Genomic DNA, 19731 nt, shown 5'->3' with positions numbered 1-19731 from the left:
GTTGTTGCTCTGAGACGTTTCCACTTCACAACAACAGCACTTACAGTTGACCAGGGCAGCTCTAGCAGGGAATTTGATGAACTGATTTGTTGGAAAGGTGGCATCCTATGACGGTGCCACGTTGAAAGTCACTGAGCTCTTCAGTAAGGCCATTCAACTGCAAATGTTTGTCTATAAAGATTGCATGGCTGTCTGCTCGATTTTATACACCTGTCAGCAACGGGTGTGGTTGAAATAGCCGAATCCACTCATTTTAAGGGTTGTCCACATCCTTTTGTATATATAGTGTATGCAGTGTATATTGATCGTCCAACCCTCCATAATAAAATGAGACAGCAGACAGAGCTTAATAATTGACATACAATGTATTTATTCATTTTTGGTTATTTTCTGCCATTTAGAACTTTCCGTTGTGTACATTTTGTCTCTGTAGCAACTGTTTGTTTTTTAAAAAGTCTAAAAAGTAAAAGGAAAAATACAATCGTTGCTAAACACCTAAAAGGGACTACATGCATGGAAGACGAGAAACAGTAGATTTTTTTTTCTTTATTTTTCTTGTTATTCATTTTTTAATTATTATTATTATTCTTCTTCTTTTTGAGTAACATGATGCGTCCACGTCAGGCTCCAACACACGCGGCTGGTGCGTCTTTGTGAAACAGTATTAGGAAAAAAAACTACATGTGACTAAATTATCTTCTTTTTTTAAACGAGAGAAAAATAAGTGGTTATAAAAATAAAGAAAAAGACTGATGTCAGACAATGGAGGGAGGGAGAGGAGGGAGAGAGGGATAGAGGAGGGAGGGAGAGGAGGGGGGAGGAGGGATAGAGAGGAGGGGGAGGAGGGATAGAGAGGGAGGGGGGAGAGGAGTCGGAAGAGAGGAGGGAAGAGCTAGGGGTTATGGTGCATCGGGAGTGGAGGGGGAGAGTGATGCTCAGGTACAGGTAAAGCAGGGGGAAGTTGTCTCAGTTTGAGGTACGACTGATATGTGGGGGGGCATATTTGGGAAATGGGTTAGTTTGAGATACAGGAGAGGGATTGGGACTTGGGTTAGTTTGAGATACAGGTGAGTGATTGGGTGGGTAGAGGGGTGGCTGTGTGAGGGTGGAGGAAGTGGAATTTGAAGGGTAGAGGGGTGGGGGGCGTTTGGGGTGAGTGTGTGTCTCAGTTTGAGGTGTCCGAGTGCACGCTGCCCGGTGCCCCGTGAGGGGAGGTGAGGGAGGGGGGATCGGTGCTGTCCTGCCATCCACTATCAACCTGGAGAGAGAGAGAAAGGGAAGCGAGGAGGGAGAGAGAAAGAGAAGGAGAGAGGGAGATGAAAAGAGGGAGGGAAAAAGATTTGATAAAAGACATCAATTGAAGGTGTTCACATGAGTTGGTCTCCCACCTACAAGATCTCAGTTTAAAAAACTGGCAGACAGTGGTGGGAAACAGAGTGTTACCATAGATACTCACATAAATTATACACAGAGTATTACCATAGATACTCACATGAAGACAGTGGTGGGAAACAGAGTGTTACCATAGATACTCACATAAATTATACACAGAGTATTACCATAGATACTCACATGAAGACAGTGGTGGTAAACAGAGTGTTACCATAGATACTGACATGGAGACAGTGGTGGTAAATAGAGTGTTACCATAGATACTGACATGAAGACAGTGGTGGTAAACAGAGTGTTACCATAGATACTGACATGAAGACAGTGGTGGTAAACAGAGTGTTACCATAGATACTCACATGAAGACAGTGGTGGTAAACAGTGTTACCATAGATACTGACATGAAGACAGTGGTGGTAAACAGAGTGTTACCATAGATACTCACATGAAGACAGTGGTGGTAAACAGAGTGTTACCATAGATACCCACATGAAAACAGTGGTGGTAAACAGTGTTACCATAGATACTCACATGGAGACAGTGGGGAGGAAACAGAGTTCCTCCAGGCAGCTCCTCATAACATCCCGTCAGGAGTGTAGCACGGTGCTGGGTATCCACCTGGAGGAACAGGCCAGCAGGGGGCGCTTTACACACTAATACTACATGTAGACTAATACTACATTTATACACACACTGGTACACACTAATAGTACATTTATACACACTAACACTACATTTATACACACACTGGTACACACTAATACTACATTTATACACACACTGGTACAGACTAATACTACATTTATACACACACTAATACTACATTTATACACAAACTGGTACACACACTAATACTACATTTATACACACTAATACTACATTTATACACACACTGGTACACACACTAATACTAAATTTATACACAAACTGGTACACAGACTAATACTACATCTATACACACACTGGTACACACTAATACTACATTTATACACACACTAATACTACATTTATACACAAACTGGTACACACACTAATACTACATTTATACACACTAATACTACATTTATACACACACTGGTACACACACTAATACTACATTTATACACAAACTGGTACACAGACTAATGCTACATTTATACACACTAATACTACATTTATACACACACTGATACATACACTAATACTAACTTTATACACACACTAATGCTATATTTATACACAAACTGGTACACACACTAACACACAGACTGTTGCACACTGTTACAAGCACATTAACACTGCATACTCAAACACTAATACTACATTTATACACACACTAATACTACATTTATACACAAACTGGTACACACACTAATACTACATTTATACACACTAATACTACATTTATACACACACTGGTACACACACTAATACTACATTTATACACAAACTGGTACACAGACTAATGCTACATTTATACACACTAATACTACATTTATACACACACTGATACATACACTAATACTAACTTTATACACACACTAATGCTATATTTATACACAAACTGGTACACACACTAACACACAGACTGTTGCACACTGTTACAAGCACATTAACACTGCATACTCAAACACTAATACACACACACACACACTAATACACACACACTAATACACACACACTAATACACACACACACTAATACACACACACACACACACACACACACACACACACACACACACACACACACACACACACACACACACACACACACACACACACACACACACACACACACACACACACACACACACACACACACACACACACACACACACACACACACACACACACACACACACACAGACAGAGGGTTCCAAGAGAGGAACACAAAGTTCCAACAGGGGGCTAAAAGGTACAACTGAACAGGGGTAAGAGGGGCTCTATAGGGGCTGGGGGGTTGGTAGCTGATACTAAGGTACAACTGAACAGGGGTAAGAGGGGCTCTATAGGGGCTGGGGGGTTGGTAGCTGATACTGGGGGGTTGGTAGCTGATACTAAGGTACAACTGAACAGGGGTAAGAGGGGCTCTATAGGGGCTGGGGGGTTGGTAGCTGATACTAAGGGGTATCAAAGATACCACCGGGAATACAGGTGGCAGTTTGGGGAGATTGAGGGGGGGCAGGAGAGAGGAACAAGCAGCTCTAACAGGGGAACCATTTTGGGGAGGGGGATGAGGGGGTCTTACTGCAGGCCTACCTGAGGCTGCAGAGGTGGGCTGAGAAATAACCCCTCCCCATTGGTTGGGTGTAAACCGGGGTGGGCGTGGCCTGTGTTGGGCCGACTGTTCGACCCTGGCGAGCCTGCGGAATGTCATAACCAGCCAATCAGGAGAGAGGCTTTTGTGGCAGGGAGCGGGTGATTGGTGGGGCGGGTAATAAGAGGCGGGTTTAAACTTTGTTAGAAGGGAGACTATGGGAGAAGTAATTGTGTGAAAAAGATGTGGCTGGTCTTGGTGGTGCTGCTGTGTGTGTTTGTATGCGAGCGAGTGCGATAAATGCACCCCCACGTGGTCTACGACTGTGTGTGTGTGATGTGTGAGTGCCGGAGTGTGTTTGATGTCCAAATGTGTGTGATGTCCGAGTGTGAGTGATACTGGCGCGTACGTGCGCGTGTGTGATGTCCGAGTGTGTGTACCTGAGTTAGGCGTGGCGGGGGAGTTGGCCTGGCTGGCCTGTGAGGAGACACTGGCTGCATCTACAGCTGTTTTCACAGCATACAGGTTAGCTTCCTCCTGGAACTTCCCTATGTTCTTCTTGTACCTGATCCTCTTGTTACCAAACCAGTTAGACACCTGAGAAAAAAGTAGGGGGGGTCAGGGAGGGAGAGAGAGCAGGGGAGGGAGAGAGAGAGAGAGAGAGAGAGAGAGAGAGAGAGAGAGAGAGAGAGAGAGAGAGAGAGAGAGAGAGAGAGAGAGAGAGAGAGAGAGAGGGAGAGAGAGAGAGAGAGAGAGAGAGAGAGAGAGAGAGAGAGAGAGAGAGAGAGAGAGAGAAGTAGGGGGCAGGGAGAGAGAGGGAGGGGGGGTGAAGGAGAAGGAGGGACAGGGTGAGAGAGAGAGAGAGAGAGAGAGAGAGAGAGAGAGAGAGAGAGAGAGAGAGAGAGAGAGAGAGAGAGAGAGAGAGAGAAGTAGGGGGCAGGGAGAGAGAGGGAGGGGGGGTGAAGGAGAAGGAGGGACAGGGTGGGAGGGAGAGAGAGAGAGAGAGAGAGAGAGAGAGAGAGAGAGAGAGAGAGAGAGAGAGAGAGAGAGAGAGAGAGAGAGAGGGAAGTAGGGGGCAGGGAGAGAGAGGGAGGGGGGGTGAAGGAGAAGGAGGGACAGGGTGGGAGGGATGGGGGAGGGACAGAAGGGGGAGAGAGAACTCAGTATTAGGAAAAATGAAAATGATCTACTAATCTGAATCAAGTGATAACTAATACCTAGTCAAGTCTGAATAAAGTGATAACTAATACCTTGTCAAGTCTGAATCAAGTGATAACTAAGACGTAGTCAAGTCTGAATCAAGTGATAACTAAGACCTAGTCAAGTCTGAATCAAGTGATAACTAAGACCTAGTCAAGTCTGAATCAAGTGATAACTAAGACCTAGTCAAGTCTGAATCAAGTGATAACTAATACCTAGTCAAGTCTGAATTAAGTGATAACTAAGACCTAGTCAAGTCTGAATAAAGTGATAACTAATACCTAGTTAAGTCTGAATCAAGTGATAACTAATACCTAGTCAAGTCTGAATCAAGTGATAACTAAGACCTAGTCAAGTCTGAATAAAGTGATAACTAATACCTAGTTAAGTCTGAATCAAGTGATAACTAATACCTAGTCAAGTCTGAATCAAGTGATAACTAAGACCTAGTCAAGTCTGAATAAAGTGATAACTAAGACCTAGTCAAGTCTGAATCAAGTGATAACTAAGACCTAGTCAAGTCTGAATCAAGTGATAACTAAGACCTAGTTAAGTCTGAATCAAGTGCATGCAGGTGCTAGAGCGTGTTTCTGGGAACTTTAAGACATTAATCACATTCTATTCTTCTCACCTCATGGGGAAACGTTCAGATAACAACCTATTCCTGATACAGTAAGCCTAACGTGGCTATGGTCAAAAGTAGTGCACTTTGGTGGTCTCCCATCTACCCTGTAATTGAATTGACTTAGTTGACATGGAAAATTAGCCATTTATATTGTCAAAGTAAACATGAGCACTAATAGCAACAGTAGTGACAATATGAACAGCAGTATTAATACCTCCTATAACCCCCTACCCTGACCTCAGACAGTGACCCCTGTCACCCCTGTGTGACCCCAGTTTGACCCTTATGTAGCGGAAATGAGCCGGGCTCACATTCTCGTGATGAGGTAGCAATGCCTGCGACTTCAAAAGCATTGTCACCAAGGGGGAATTTCCTCTTGGGCTAACAGTCAAGACGTTGGTTTCTCCCATGGGAGACCAGGGTTCAGATCCTACCTCCTATAACCCTCTACCATATTATTAACAGTAGTATTAATACCTCCTATAACCAACGGTCAAGACGTTGGTTTCTCCCATGGGAGACCAGGGTTCAGATCTCGCCCGTGATACTTCTGTGACCCTTTTTTTTAAGTAAAAAATAATAATTTACCCCCTTTTCTCCCCAATTTTCGTGGTATCCAATCGCTAGTAATTACTATCTTGTCTCATCGCTACAACTCCCGTACGGGCTCGGGAGAGACGAAGGTCGAAAGCCATGCGTCCTCTGAAACACAACCCAACCAAGCCGCACTGCTTCTTAACACAGCGCGCCGCCAGCCGCACCAATGTGTCGGAGGAAACACCGTGCACCTGGCCCCCTCGGTTAGCGCGCACTCCGCCCGGCCCGCCACAGGAGTCGCTGGAGCACGATGAGACTAGGATATCCCTACCGGCCAAACCCTCCCTAACCCGGACGACGCTAGGCCAATTGTGCGTCGCCCCACGGACCTCCCGGTCGCGGCCGGCTGTGACAGAGCCTGGGCGCGAACCCAGAGACTCTGGTGGCGCAGCTAGCGCTGCGATGCAGTGCCCTAGACCACTGCGCAACCCAGGAGGCCCCTGTGACCCTAGTTTGACTCCTATTTGACCTCTGACCTGAGAGACGGTGATGGCACACTTCTTGGCCAGTTCCTCCTTGGCCTCCTCACTGGGGTAGGGGTTAGACAGGTGGGAGTAGAAGTACTCATTCAGCACCTCAGTAGCCTGCTTGTTGAAGTTACGTCTCTTCCGTCTGACCAGAGAGAGAGGGAGGTCAGAGAGAGCGAGAGAGGGGAGGTGAGAGAGACACAGAGAGAGAGCGAGAGAGAGGGACAGAGAGGAAGGTGAGAGAGACACAGAGGGAGAGAGTGAGACACACACAGAAAGAGAGAGAGAGGGGTGAGAGAGACACAGAGAGGGGGGGGAGGTGAGAGAGAAAGGGGTGGGAGGTGAGAGAGAGAGAGAAACACACTGCCCACAAAATGAGGTGGAAACTGAGCTGTACTTCCTAACCTCCTGCCCAATGTATGACCATATTAGAGACACATATTTCCCTCAGATTACACAGATCCACAAAGAATTCGAAAACAAATCCAATTTTGATAAACTCCCATATCTACTGGGTGAAATACCACAGTGTGCCATCACAGCAGCAAGATTTGTGACCTGTTGCCACAAGAAAAGGGCAACCAGTGAAGAACAAACACCATTGTAAATACAACCCATATTTATGCTTATTTATTTTCCCTTGTGTACTTTAACCATTTGTACATTGTTACAACACTGTATATATACATAATATAACATTTGTAATGTCTTTATTGTTTTGAAAAATGTTTACTGGTAATTTTTATTGTTTATTTCACTTTTGTATATTATCTACCTCACTTGCTTTGGCAATGTTAACACATGTTTCCCATGCCAATAAAGCCCATTGAATTGAATTGAATTGAATTGAGAAACACACACACACACATCCACATCCACACTCTGTCTCTCTCCTTCTCTCTCACCTGGCGTCGAGGAATCTGGAGCGTAGGATCATGACGGCTTCACAGGTGCTCTGTTTGAGCTGCATCTGGATGGAGCTGAACTTGCGGTGGATGATCCCCACCATGCGCTCTATCTCCTTGGGAGAGATGGGCCGCGTACGACTCTGCTCCCTCAGCAGGTTCATCACATGGTTGGTGAACTCACTGCACGCCTGGGGAGGAGAGGAGAGGAGGAGGAGGAGGAGGAGGAGGAGAGGAGGGAGGAGAGGAGGGAGGGGAGGAGGAGAGGATGAAGGAGAGGAGGGAGGAAGGAAGGAGAGGAGGGGGGGGGGTGAAGGAAGGAGGAGAGGAGGAAGGAAGGAGAGGAGGGAGGAAGGTGAGGAGGGAGGAGAGGAGGGGATGAAGGAAGGAGGAAGGAGAGGAGGGGATGAAGGAAGGAGGAGAGGAGGGAGGAAGGAGATGAGGGAGGAGAGGAGGAGGGGATGAAGGAAGGAGGAGAGGAGGAAGGAAGGAGAGGAGGAGGAGAGGAGGAGGAGGAGGGGATGAAGGAAGGTGGAGAGGAGGAAGGAAGGAGAGGAGGGAGGAAGGAGAGGAGGGGAGGGAGATGTCATTTATTTCCTGAAGGGGAGGTACTGGTCGTGTCTGAATACCCATACTGAGGTATAAATAGTAGTCTGTGAAATCTCTCAAATGTAGTACGCTTTAAATGCCAGGATGTCATCAGGCTTTTCATCTAGTGGAATTCACTGCACACGACTCAGGAAGAGAATCATCTTTTCATCTGGTGGAATTCACTGCACACTACTCAGGAAGAGAATCATCTTTTCATCTGGTGGAATTCACTGCACACAACTCAGGAAGAGAATCATCTTTTCATCTGGTGGAATTCACTGCACATTACTCAGGAAGAGAATCATCTTTTCATCTGGTGGAATTCACTGCACACGACTCAGGAAGAGAATCATCTTTTCATCTGGTGGAATTCACTGCACACGACTCAGGAAGAGAATCATCTTTTCATCTCGTGGAATTCACTGCACACAACTCAGGAAGATAATCATCTTTTCATCTGGTGGAATTCACTGCACACGACTCAGGAAGAGAATCATCTTTTCATCTGGTGGAATTCACTGCACACGACTCAGGAAGAGAATCATCTTTTCATCTGGTGGAATTCACTGCACACGACTCAGGAAGAGAATCATCTTTTCATCTGGTGGAATTCACTGCACACTACTCAGGAAGAGAATCATCTTTTCATCTGGTGGAATTCACTGCACACTACTCAGGAAGACAATCATCTTTTAATCTGGTGGAATTCACTGCACACGACTCAGGAAGAGAATCATCTTTTCATCTGTTTGACAACAGCTGATTATCAGATTAGAGGAGGAGCAACGAATGGCGAGGAACAAGCGTGATTGGATGATGCCTTCTCAGTATGGAGCAGTATGTTGATATTTCCTGCTTCCTGCATTCGTTGTTACTAAACAGTACGTTCTAAATGGTATGTAGTACTACTAATACACAGTATGTAGTTTTAGTAAGTAGTAGGCAAGACAGATTTCAGACACGCCCCCTCCACCCCCCCTTCTCTCAGCTGTTATTGGATAGTGTGTGTTCCCTCCTACCTGTTCATATTTCTCCAGTTCAGAGTGGAATATTCCTCTGATCTGAGTCAGCTTGGCCCTGTAGTCTGAGTGTTCTATACTGCCGTCGTTAGGAGACCCGCCCGCAGCCGCCGCCACTGCAGCCGCTGCCGCCGCCGAGGCCCCACCCTTCTCCGGGCCGGACACGCCCTCTGCCAGCAACATGTTGTCCAATCGCATGATCTGGGGATCTGGTGGATCCTCATCCTGGATACCACGGATACTGAGGACTGGAGAGGAGAGATGGAGAGAGAAGCACAAGGGTTAGAAAGATGAATAGAGAAAGAGCGAGGGAGAAAAAAATGATTAGAGAGATGAACGTGGGGGAGAGAGATGGAGAGAGAGAGAGATGAACAGAGAGATGAACAGAGAGGTGAGGGAGAGAGTAGAAATGGACAAAGAGAGAGAGAGCACATTTCCTCAGTGAAAACAATGTACTGAGCAAATGTTGAATTGGCTTTTTACCAAATTACTGTACGACAGACCACGTATTCATCCTGCACACCCTAATTGACAAACAAAACAAAGGCAAAGTCTTCTCATGCTTTGTTGATTTCCCAAAATGTTTTTGACTCAATTTGGCATGAGGGTCTGCTATACAAATTGATGGAAAGTGGTGTTGGGGAAAAAACATACAACATAAAATCAATGCACATCAACAACAAGTGTGCAGCTTGAGGATGCAGCTTGAGCCCCACCCTCTTCAACATATATATATATATATATATATATATATGAATGAATTGGCGAGAGCACTAGAACAGTCTGCAGCACCCGGCCTTGGAATCTGAAGTCAAACATGTCTCCTGTTTGGTGATCTGGTGCTTCTGTCCCCAAACAAGGAGGGCCTACAGCAGCACCTGTAGACAGTGACTCTGTCAGACAGTAAATCTCAGTAAGACAAAAATAATGGTGTTCCAAAAAAAGGTCCAGTTGCCAGGACCCCAAATACAAATTCCATCTAGACACTGTTGCCATAGAGCACACAAAAAATACATACCTCGACCTAAACTTCAGTGCCACAGGTCATTTCCACAAAGCTGTGAACAGTCTGAGAGACAAGGCAAGATGGGCCTCCTACGCCATCAAAAGGAACATGACTTTTTTTTAAACTTGAATCAGTTATAGAACCCATTGCCCTTCATGGTTGTGAGGTCTGGGGTCCGTTCACCAACCAAGAATTCACAAAATTGATATTCTGCAGGCAGACAGACAGACAGACAGGCAGGCAGGGTAGCAGACAGACAGCTGTAGTCCCAGCAGTGACCAGCAGAGTGCAGCCTTCCCCTGTTTATAGCCCACTAGTGAGCAGACAGAAGGGTCACAATAGAAGCCAGTGTTGTTTCCTCCTCCATGCTCTTACATTCAAGCCTCAGAACCAGTTACCAGGCTGGATTCTAATTCAGGCCTCAGAACCAGTTACCAGGCTGGATTCTAATTAAGGCCTCAGAACCAGTTACCAGGCTGGATTCTAATTAAGGCCTCAGAACCAGTTACCAGGCTGGATTCTAATTCAGGCCTCAGAACCAGTTACCAGGCTGGATTCTAATTCAGGCCTCAGAACCAGTTACCAGGCTGGATTCTAATTCAGGCCTCAGAACCAGTTACCAGGCTGGATTCTAATTAAGGCCTCAGAACCAGTTACCAGGCTGGATACTAATTAAGGCCTCAGAACCAGTTACCAGGCTGGATTCAAATTAAGGCCTCAGAACCAGTTACCAGGCTGGATTCTAATTAAGACCTCAGAACCAGTTACCAGGCTGGATACTAATTCAGGCCTCAGAACCAGTTACCAGGCTGGATACTAATTAAGGCCTCAGAACCAGTTACCAGGCTGGATACTAATTAAGACCTCAGAACCAGTTACCAGGCTGGATTCTAATTAAGGTCTCGGAACCAGTTACCAGGCTGGATACTAATTAAGGCCTCAGAACCAGTTACCAGGCTGGATACTAATTAAGACAACTGCTTGTGGGTTGTCAGTTCAAAATGGTTTCTACTAATTCGGAGACTTAACCAGATCATGTCTAATGAGTGTAATACCAAACCAGGTCTTCCCAATACAGACAGTAGCGTCAGTAGAGTTGGGCAGTAAGTGTTTCTCAGCTCCCGTCCTGAAGGAGCCCCAACATTGTTTTGTTGTCGCACCGGACAAACACACCTCATTCAACTAGTCAAGGGCTTGATAAATGGTTGTTACCAGATTCAGGTGTGCTTGTGTGTGTCTACAACAAAACATTTGGGAAATACAACAGTGGCAGGTCCAGACACGAGATGACAGAGGAGAAACTAAAATCATTTTTACATTTCAGTTATTTAGCAGACGCCTTTGCTCAAGGGCACGTCGACAGATTTTTCACATAGTCGGCTCGAGGATTCGAACCAGCAACCTTTTGGTTACTGGCCCAATAATGCTCTTAACCACTAGTCTACCTGCTGCAAAGTACAGTAGCCTGTATTACAAAATAAATAAACATTTTCTTCAGCTTATTCCAGGACATTTTCTTTAGGTTAGCAGTCTAATGCAGTGGTTCCCAAACCTCTCCTTGGACACCCCCAGACATGTCACAACTTTGTTTGAGCCCTGAACTAGCTCACCTGGTTCACCTGGTCAATGGATTTAACTATCTCACCTGGTTCACCTAGTCAAGGGCTTTAACTAGCTCACCTGGTTCACCTAGTCAAGGGCTTTAACTAGCTCACCTGGTTCACCTAGTCAAGGGCTTTAACTAGCTCACCTGGTTCACCTAGTCAAGGGCTTTAACTATCTCACCTGGTTCACCTAGTCAAGGGCTTTAACTAGCTCACCTGGTTCACCTAGTCAAGGGCTTTAACTAGCTCACCTGGTTCACCTGGTCAATGGCTTTAACTATCTCACCTGGTTCACCTAGTCAAGGGGTTTAACTAGCTCACCTGGTTCACCTAGTCAAGGGGTTTAACTAGCTCACCTGGTTCACCTAGTCAAGGGGTTTAACTAGCTCACCTGGTTCACCTAGTCAAGGGCTTTAACTAGCTCACCTGGTTCACCTAGTCAAGGGCTTTAACTAGCTCATCTGGTTCACCTAGTCAAGGGCTTTAACTAGCTCACCTGGTTCACCTCGTCAAGGGCTTTAACTAGCTCACCTGGTTCACCTAGTCAAGGGCTTTAACTAGCTCACCTGGTTCACCTAGTCAAGGGCTTTAACTAGCTCACCTGGTTCACCTAGTCAAGGGCTTTAACTAGCTCACCTGATTCACCTAGTCAAGGGCTTTATCTAGCTCACCTGGTTCACCTGGTCAATGGCTTTAACTATCTCACCTGGTTCACCTAGTCAAGGGCTTTAACTAGCTCACCTGGTTCACCTAGTCAAGGGCTTTAACTAGCTCACCTGATTCACCTAGTCAAGGGCTTTAACTAGCTCACCTGGTTCACCTAGTCAAGGGGTTTAACTAGCTCACCTGATTCACCTAGTCAAGGGCTTTAACTAGCTCACCTGGTTCACCTAGTCAAGGGCTTTAACTAGCTCACCTGGTTCACCTAGTCAAGGGCTTTAACTAGCTCACCTGATTCACCTAGTCAAGGGCTTTAACTAGCTCACCTGGTTCACCTAGTCAAGGGCTTTAACTAGCTCACCTGGTTCACCTAGTCAAGGGCTTTAACTAGCTCACCTGGTTAGGGTCCAGACTGACAGAAGCAGTTCTGAGAATCAGTCTGACAGGGTACTGGTTAGGGTCCAGACTGACAGAAGCGGTTCTGAGAATCAGTCTGACAGGGTACTGGTTAGGGTCCAGACTGACAGAAGCGGTTCTGAGAATCAGTCTTACAGGGTACTGGTTAGGGTCCAGACTGACAGAAGCGGTTCTGAGAATCAGTCTGACAGGGTACTGGTTAGGGTCCAGACTGACAGAAGGGGTTCTGAGAATCAGTCTGACAGGGTACTGGTTAGGGTCCAGACTGACAGAAGCGGTTCTGAGAATCAGTCTGACAGGGTACTGGTTAGGGTCCAGACTGACAGAAGCGGTTCTGAGAATCAGTCTGACAGGGTACTGGTTAGGGTCCAGACTGACAGAAGGGGTTCTGAGAATCAGTGTTACAGGGTACTGGTTAGGGTCCAGACTGACAGAAGCGGTTCTGAGAATCAGTCTTACAGGGTACTGGTTAGGGTCCAGACTGACAGAAGGGGTTCTGAGAATCAGTCTTACAGGGTACTGGTTAGGGTCCAGACTGACAGAAGGGGTTCTGAGAATCAGTCTTACAGGGTACTGGTTAGGGTCCAGACTGACAGAAGGGGTTCTGAGAATCAGTCTTACAGGGTACTGGTTAGGGACCAGACTGACAGAAGCGGTTCTGAGAATCAGTCTGACAGGGTACTGGTTAGGGTCCAGACTGACAGAAGCGGTTCTGAGAATCAGTCTTACAGGGTACTGGTTAGGGTCCAGACTGACAGAAGCGGTTCTGAGAATCAGTCTGACAGGGTACTGGTTAGGGTCCAGACTGACAGAAGCGGTTCTGAGATTCAGTCTTACAGGGTACTGGTTAGGGTCCAGACTGACAGAAGGGGTTCTGAGAATCAGTCTTACAGGGTACTGGTTAGGGTCCAGACTGACAGAAGCGGTTCTGAGAATCAGTCTTACAGGGTACTGGTTAGGGTCCAGACTGACAGAAGCGGTTCTGAGAATCAGTCTTACAGGGTCCTGGTTCACAGAGAATTCACCCAACAAAGGACGACATAAGAAACTTAACCATATCCTTCTTTAGTGTGTGTGTGTGTGTGTGTGTGTGTGTGTGTGTGTGTGTGTGTGTGTGTGTGTGTGTGTGTGTGTGTGTGTGTGTGTGTGTGTGTGTGTGTGTGTGTGTGTGTGTGTGTGTGTGTGTGTGTGTGTGTGTGTGTGTGTGTGTGTGTGTGTGTGTGTGTGTGTAAGCCTCTGGTTGTAAGAAGATCAGGTTTAAGTAGCGTCTGTTAGTATTTACTGAAGATTGACACGCACACATTCTGAGAGATGGAGATGAGACAGAGACAGAGCGAGAGACAGAGCGAGCGAGAGACAGAGCGAGCGAGAGACAGAGCGAGCGAGAGACAGAGCGAGCGAGAGACAGAGCGAGCGAGAGACAGAGCGAGCCAGAGAGAGCGAGACAGAGGGAGCGAGACAGAGAGAGAGACAGAGAGGGTAGCAGTGGTTTGTGTGGCTGTTGCTATGGTAGCATTGCCAGCTTTCCCTGGCATCCCCTTACTGCCAAAACAACAGATAAGACACACACACTCTCTCACACACACACAGAGGCGTTAATTAGGGCGTCTCTTAAGGAGCCACTAAAGACCCTGTGAAAAATGAACGCTCATTTGAGAGGTCATTAATTTGCACAGTTATGCAAATTAGGTGGCAATTACAGCGTAGTTCCCTGGATCAGCTCACATTTATAATCACACAATGAGGGATATGACAGCATCCACATCTGGCAACCGGCCAGTCTACAATATACACACAGAGACACACACAGTCTACAATACACACACAAAGACACACACACAGTCTACAATATACACACAGAGACACACAGTCTACAATACACACACAGAGACACACACAGTCTACAATATACACACAGACACACAGTCTACAATACACACACAAAGACACACACACAGTCTACAATATACACACAGAGACACACAGTCTACAATACACACACAGAGACACACACACAGACACACACAGTCTACAATATACACACAGTCTACAATATACACACACGCAGATAGATAGACAGAGACAGGAGTCAGTACAAGAGCTAACCTTTGCTGGTTGCAAACCCAACCTGGCAATTAACAGCAAACAGCCCAATATGATAAATGACAATACAGTTACTGTAATTGTATAGGCCTTAGTGCTGAGTTATAGTTACTGTAATTGTATAGGTCTTAGTGCTGAGTTACAGTTACTGTAATTGTATAGGTCTTGGTGCTGAGTTAGTTACTGTAATTGTATAGGTCTTGGTGCTGAGTTAGTTACTGTAATTGTATAGGTCTTGGTGCAGAGTTACAGTTACTGTAATTGTATAGGTCTTGGTGCTGAGTTACAGTTACTGTAATTGTATAGGCCTTAGTGCGGAGTTAGTTACTGTAATTGTATAGGTCTTAATGCTGAGCAATTAACCAACATTTGTTATTTTTCGTTTTTTAAAGAACTAATTGACTGATGTCGGTTCAATTATTTGAATTACAGTCTGTTTTTTTAAAATGTAAACTCAATGAGCAGTTTCTCTAGAGAAAGAATAAGATGAAGCCCAAACTGTGCGATGTAGTAGGGAGTTGTAGTTTACGAACAGGCCAATATTCTACATGGTTTAGCGCATAAAACATGGTAATTAACTACAATGACCATAATCCATTGCGCATCTACTTGTCCGGTCCGTGTTTCTTGTACGCCTGCTACGTCAGGTTAGTGTGGGGCAGACACCGAGATAGAGAAGAGATGGGCCATCCACAGAGACAGAGAGCAGTTTCTTCACGACGTATCTCTACCTGATCTAAGTGATTGATAGTTTGTATTCAGCAGTCACAAAAAGTATAACCTTATTTACTTTGAAGAACTACTAAAATAGTGATTTTGTCAGACAGCACAGGCAGCAGCTCTATAGAGATGAGATGATGACTTGAAATAAAATAAAGTCATTAAATAAATAAAATATACACAACAATTTTAATATTGTATTAAAGTAATGTGAATAAATGATGGTTAATAAGTGATAAGCCGTAACGGGCAGTCACTGCCATCATGGGACTTTTATTAACGGTTTAATTCTGTGTTACAGCATTCAATGTATAAAATAATTATCAAAACAAAAACCACTTCAAAAAGCTCTAGTCGCTCAGCACCAGTAGGCCTATATCTCCCACTGGCAACCAAACACAGTTACTAAAGCTCTAATCGCTCAGCACCAGTAGGCCTCTATCTTCCACTGGCAACCAAACACAGTTACTAAAGCTCTAATCGCTCAGCACCAGTAGGCCTATATCTCCCACTGGCAACCAAACACAGTTACTAAAGCTCTAATCGCTCAGCACCAGTAGGCCTCTATCTTCCACTGGCAACCAAACACAGTTACTAAAGCTCTAATCGCTCAGCACTAGTAGGCCTGTATCTTCCACTGGCAACCAAACACAGTTACTAAAGCTCTAATCGCTCAGCACCAGTAGGCCTATATCTTCCACTGGCAACCAAACACAGTTACTACTACATCTTTCCCCAACTGAAACTCTGCTGTAACTGGGAACACCCCGGAAATTCAACTGGATCAGGAACTGAAACTCTGCTGTAACTGGGAACACCCAGGAAATTCAACTGGATCAGGAACTGAAACTCTGCTGTAACTGGGAACACCCAGGAAATTAAACGTTACTCAGAAATGTCAATGGTCACAGCCCTACCCCACACACCTGACAGATTAACTAGATTACTATGTAATCCAACAACTCAATCCAAAGAAACACCTGTACATTACCTCACACACATACACACACACACGCGCGTTGGTAGTGTGTAATAGCAAGTACAGGGCCTTCCGAGTGGCGCAGTGGTCTAAGGCACTGCATCGCAGTTGCTAGCTGTGCCACTAGAGATCCTGGTTCGAGTCCAGGCTCTGTCGCGACCGAGAGACCCATGGGGCAGGGCCCAGCGTCATCTGGGTTAGGGGAGGGTTTGGCCGGCAGGGATGTTCCTGTGGCGGGCCGGGCGCAGTGCACGCAGACACGGTCGCCAGGTGTACGGTGTTTACTTCCGACACATTGGTGTGGCTGGCTTCCGGGTTAAGTGGGCATTGGCTGGGTCGACCCTCGCCTCTCCCGACTCCGTACTGGAGTTGCAGCGATGAGAAAAGACTAACTACCAATTTGATACCACCATTTAGAAGAGAAAAAAAATACATTAAAGTAATATCAGTACAGTAACGTCTGCACTGATTTGATGTTAGTGTGTGGATGTGTGTTTACAATGATATGAAATGGCGGTGAGGGTGTGATATGGTTTATCAGCGTGTGTGTGTCACATGGCTCAACTTAACAGACAGGAGGATTCCCCCCGTTTCTTGGGAGAGCGGAAGTATTAACTGAGATTAGAGCTTACACAGAAATCCCCTCCTTTCATCCCTCCATTCTTTCCATCTCCTCTCTTACGCCCTGTCACTCGGATCATTCCATCATTCAGTTGATCATAATCCCACTCCGCTAATAACTCAGGTAGAGAAAGAAATAGACGAGAGGAAAGGTCAGAGAGAGAGAGGGAGGAGACACTAACAGACGTGTTGCTGAGACAGAAAGGGAGGATAGACACTAACAGATAACAGACGTGTTGCTGAGACAGAAAGGGAGGATAGACACTAACAGATAACAGACGTGTTGCTGAGACAGAAAGGGAGGATAGACACTAATAGACGTGTTGCTGAGACAGAAAGGGAGGATAGACACTAACAGATAACAGACGTGTTGCTGAGACAGAAAGGGAGGATAGACACTAACAGACGTGTTGCTTAGACAGAGAGGGAGGATAGACACTAACAGATAACAGACGTGTTGCTTAGACAGAAAGGGAGGATAGACACTAACAGACGTGTTGCTGAGACAGAAAGGGAGGATAGACACTAACAGACGTGTTGCTTAGACAGAGAGGGAGGATAGACACTAACAGATAACAGACGTGTTGCTTAGACAGAGAGGGAGGATAGACACTAACAGACGTGTTGCTTAGACAGAGAGGGAGGATAGACACTAACAGACGTGTTGCTTAGAAAGAAAGGGAGGATAGACACTAACAGATAACAGACGTGTTGCTGAGACAGAAAGGGAGGATAGACACTAACAGACGTGTTGCTGAGACAGAAAGGGAAGATAGACACTAACAGACGTGTTGCTGAGACAGAAAGGGAGGATAGACACTAACAGACGTGTTGCTGAGACAGAAAGGGAAGATAGACACTAACAGACGTGTTGCTGAGACAGAGAGAGAGGGAGGATAGACACTAATAGACGTGTTGCTGAGACAGAGAGAGGGAGGATAGACACTAACAGACATGTTGCTGAGACAGAGAGAGAGGGAGGATAGACACTAACAGACGTGTTGCTGAGACAGAGAGAGAGGGAGGATAGACACTAATAGACGTGTTGCTGAGACAGAAAGGGAGGATAGACACTAACAGATAACAGACGTGTTGCTTAGACAGAGAGGGAGGATAGACACTAACAGATAACAGACGTGTTGCTTAGACAGAGAGGGAGGATAGACACTAACAGACATGTTGCTGAGACAGAAAGGGAGGATAGACACTAACAGATAACAGACGTGTTGCTTAGACAGAGAGGGAGGATAGACACTAACAGATAACAGACGTGTTGCTTAGACAGAGAGGGTGGATAGACACTAACAGACGTGTTGCTGAGACAGAAAGGGTGGATAGACACTAACAGACGTGTTGCTGAGACAGAAAGGGAGGATAGACACTAACAGATAACAGACGTGTTGCTTAGACAGAGAGGGTGGATAGACACTAACAGACGTGTTGCTGAGACAGAAAGGGAGGATAGACACTAACAGATAACAGACGTGTTGCTGAGACAGAGAGAGGGAGGATAGACACTAACAGACGTGTTGCTGAGACAGAAAGGGAGGATAGACACTAACAGATAACAGACGTGTTGCTGAGACAGAGAGAGGGAGGATAGACACTAACAGACGTGTTGCTGAGACAGAAAGGGAGGATAGACACTAACAGACGTGTTGCTTAGACAGAGAGGGAGGATAGACACTAACAGATAACAGACGTGTTGCTTAGACAGAAAGGGAGGATAGACACTAACAGACGTGTTGCTGAGACAGAAAGGGAGGATAGACACTAACAGACGTGTTGCTTAGACAGAGAGGGAGGATAGACACTAACAGATAACAGACGTGTTGCTTAGACAGAGAGGGAGGATAGACACTAACAGACGTGTTGCTTAGACAGAGAGGGAGGATAGACACTAACAGACGTGTTGCTTAGAAAGAAAGGGAGGATAGACACTAACAGATAACAGACGTGTTGCTGAGACAGAAAGGGAGGATAGACACTAACAGACGTGTTGCTGAGACAGAAAGGGAAGATAGACACTAACAGACGTGTTGCTGAGACAAAAAGGGAGGATAGACACTAACAGACGTGTTGCTGAGACAGAAAGGGAAGATAGACACTAACAGACGTGTTGCTGAGACAGAGAGAGAGGGAGGATAGACACTAATAGACGTGTTGCTGAGACAGAGAGAGGGAGGATAGACACTAACAGACATGTTGCTGAGACAGAGAGAGAGGGAGGATAGACACTAACAGACGTGTTGCTGAGACAGAGAGAGAGGGAGGATAGACACTAATAGACGTGTTGCTGAGACAGAGAGAGGGAGGATAGACACTAACAGACATGTTGCTGAGACAGAAAGGGAGGATAGACACTAACAGACATGTTGATTTGACAGAGAGAGGGAGGATAGACACTAATAGACGTGTTGCTGAGACAGAAGGATGGAGAGAGAGGTGAGAAGAGAGATAGAAGGAGCGAGGCGGGGAGAGGAAGAGAGATCAAACTGTGGTCTACACGCAGCCCAGAGAGTAGTCTACACGCAGCCCAGTGAGTAGCCTACACGCAGCCCAATGTGTAGCCTACACCCAGCCCAGTGAG

At 45.9% G+C, this 19731-nt stretch overlaps 1 protein-coding gene across 2 annotated transcripts in view; it reads right to left on the bottom strand.

Annotated features, from left to right (window-relative positions):
• Nucleotides 1-346: 346 nt before the first annotated feature.
• Nucleotides 347-19731, bottom strand: part of LOC139568316 (pre-B-cell leukemia transcription factor 1-like) — a 32684-nt gene continuing 13299 nt past the window's right edge. The window contains exons 3-8 of one of the 2 annotated variants that reach the window (XM_071390074.1): nucleotides 9032-9279; nucleotides 7422-7612; nucleotides 6526-6661; nucleotides 4068-4224; nucleotides 1921-2007; nucleotides 347-1258 (exon numbers count right to left, since the gene is read on the bottom strand). In XM_071390074.1, coding sequence (XP_071246175.1) covers nucleotides 1964-2007; nucleotides 4068-4224; nucleotides 6526-6661; nucleotides 7422-7612; nucleotides 9032-9279 — 776 coding nt within the window. In that variant the 3' untranslated portion in view covers nucleotides 347-1258; nucleotides 1921-1963. Of the gene's footprint in view, nucleotides 1259-1920; nucleotides 2008-3493; nucleotides 3734-4067; nucleotides 4225-6525; nucleotides 6662-7421; nucleotides 7613-9031; nucleotides 9280-19731 lie in introns of those variants that run through there. The other variant, XM_071390073.1, reaches the window with a different exon arrangement.

Source organism: Salvelinus alpinus, chromosome 2 (genome assembly GCF_045679555.1).
Source record: "Salvelinus alpinus chromosome 2, SLU_Salpinus.1, whole genome shotgun sequence".
NCBI lineage: Eukaryota > Metazoa > Chordata > Actinopteri > Salmoniformes > Salmonidae > Salvelinus > Salvelinus alpinus.
The sequence above is the reverse complement of the archived record's forward strand: the minus strand, read 5'-3'. Positions and strand labels throughout refer to the sequence as shown.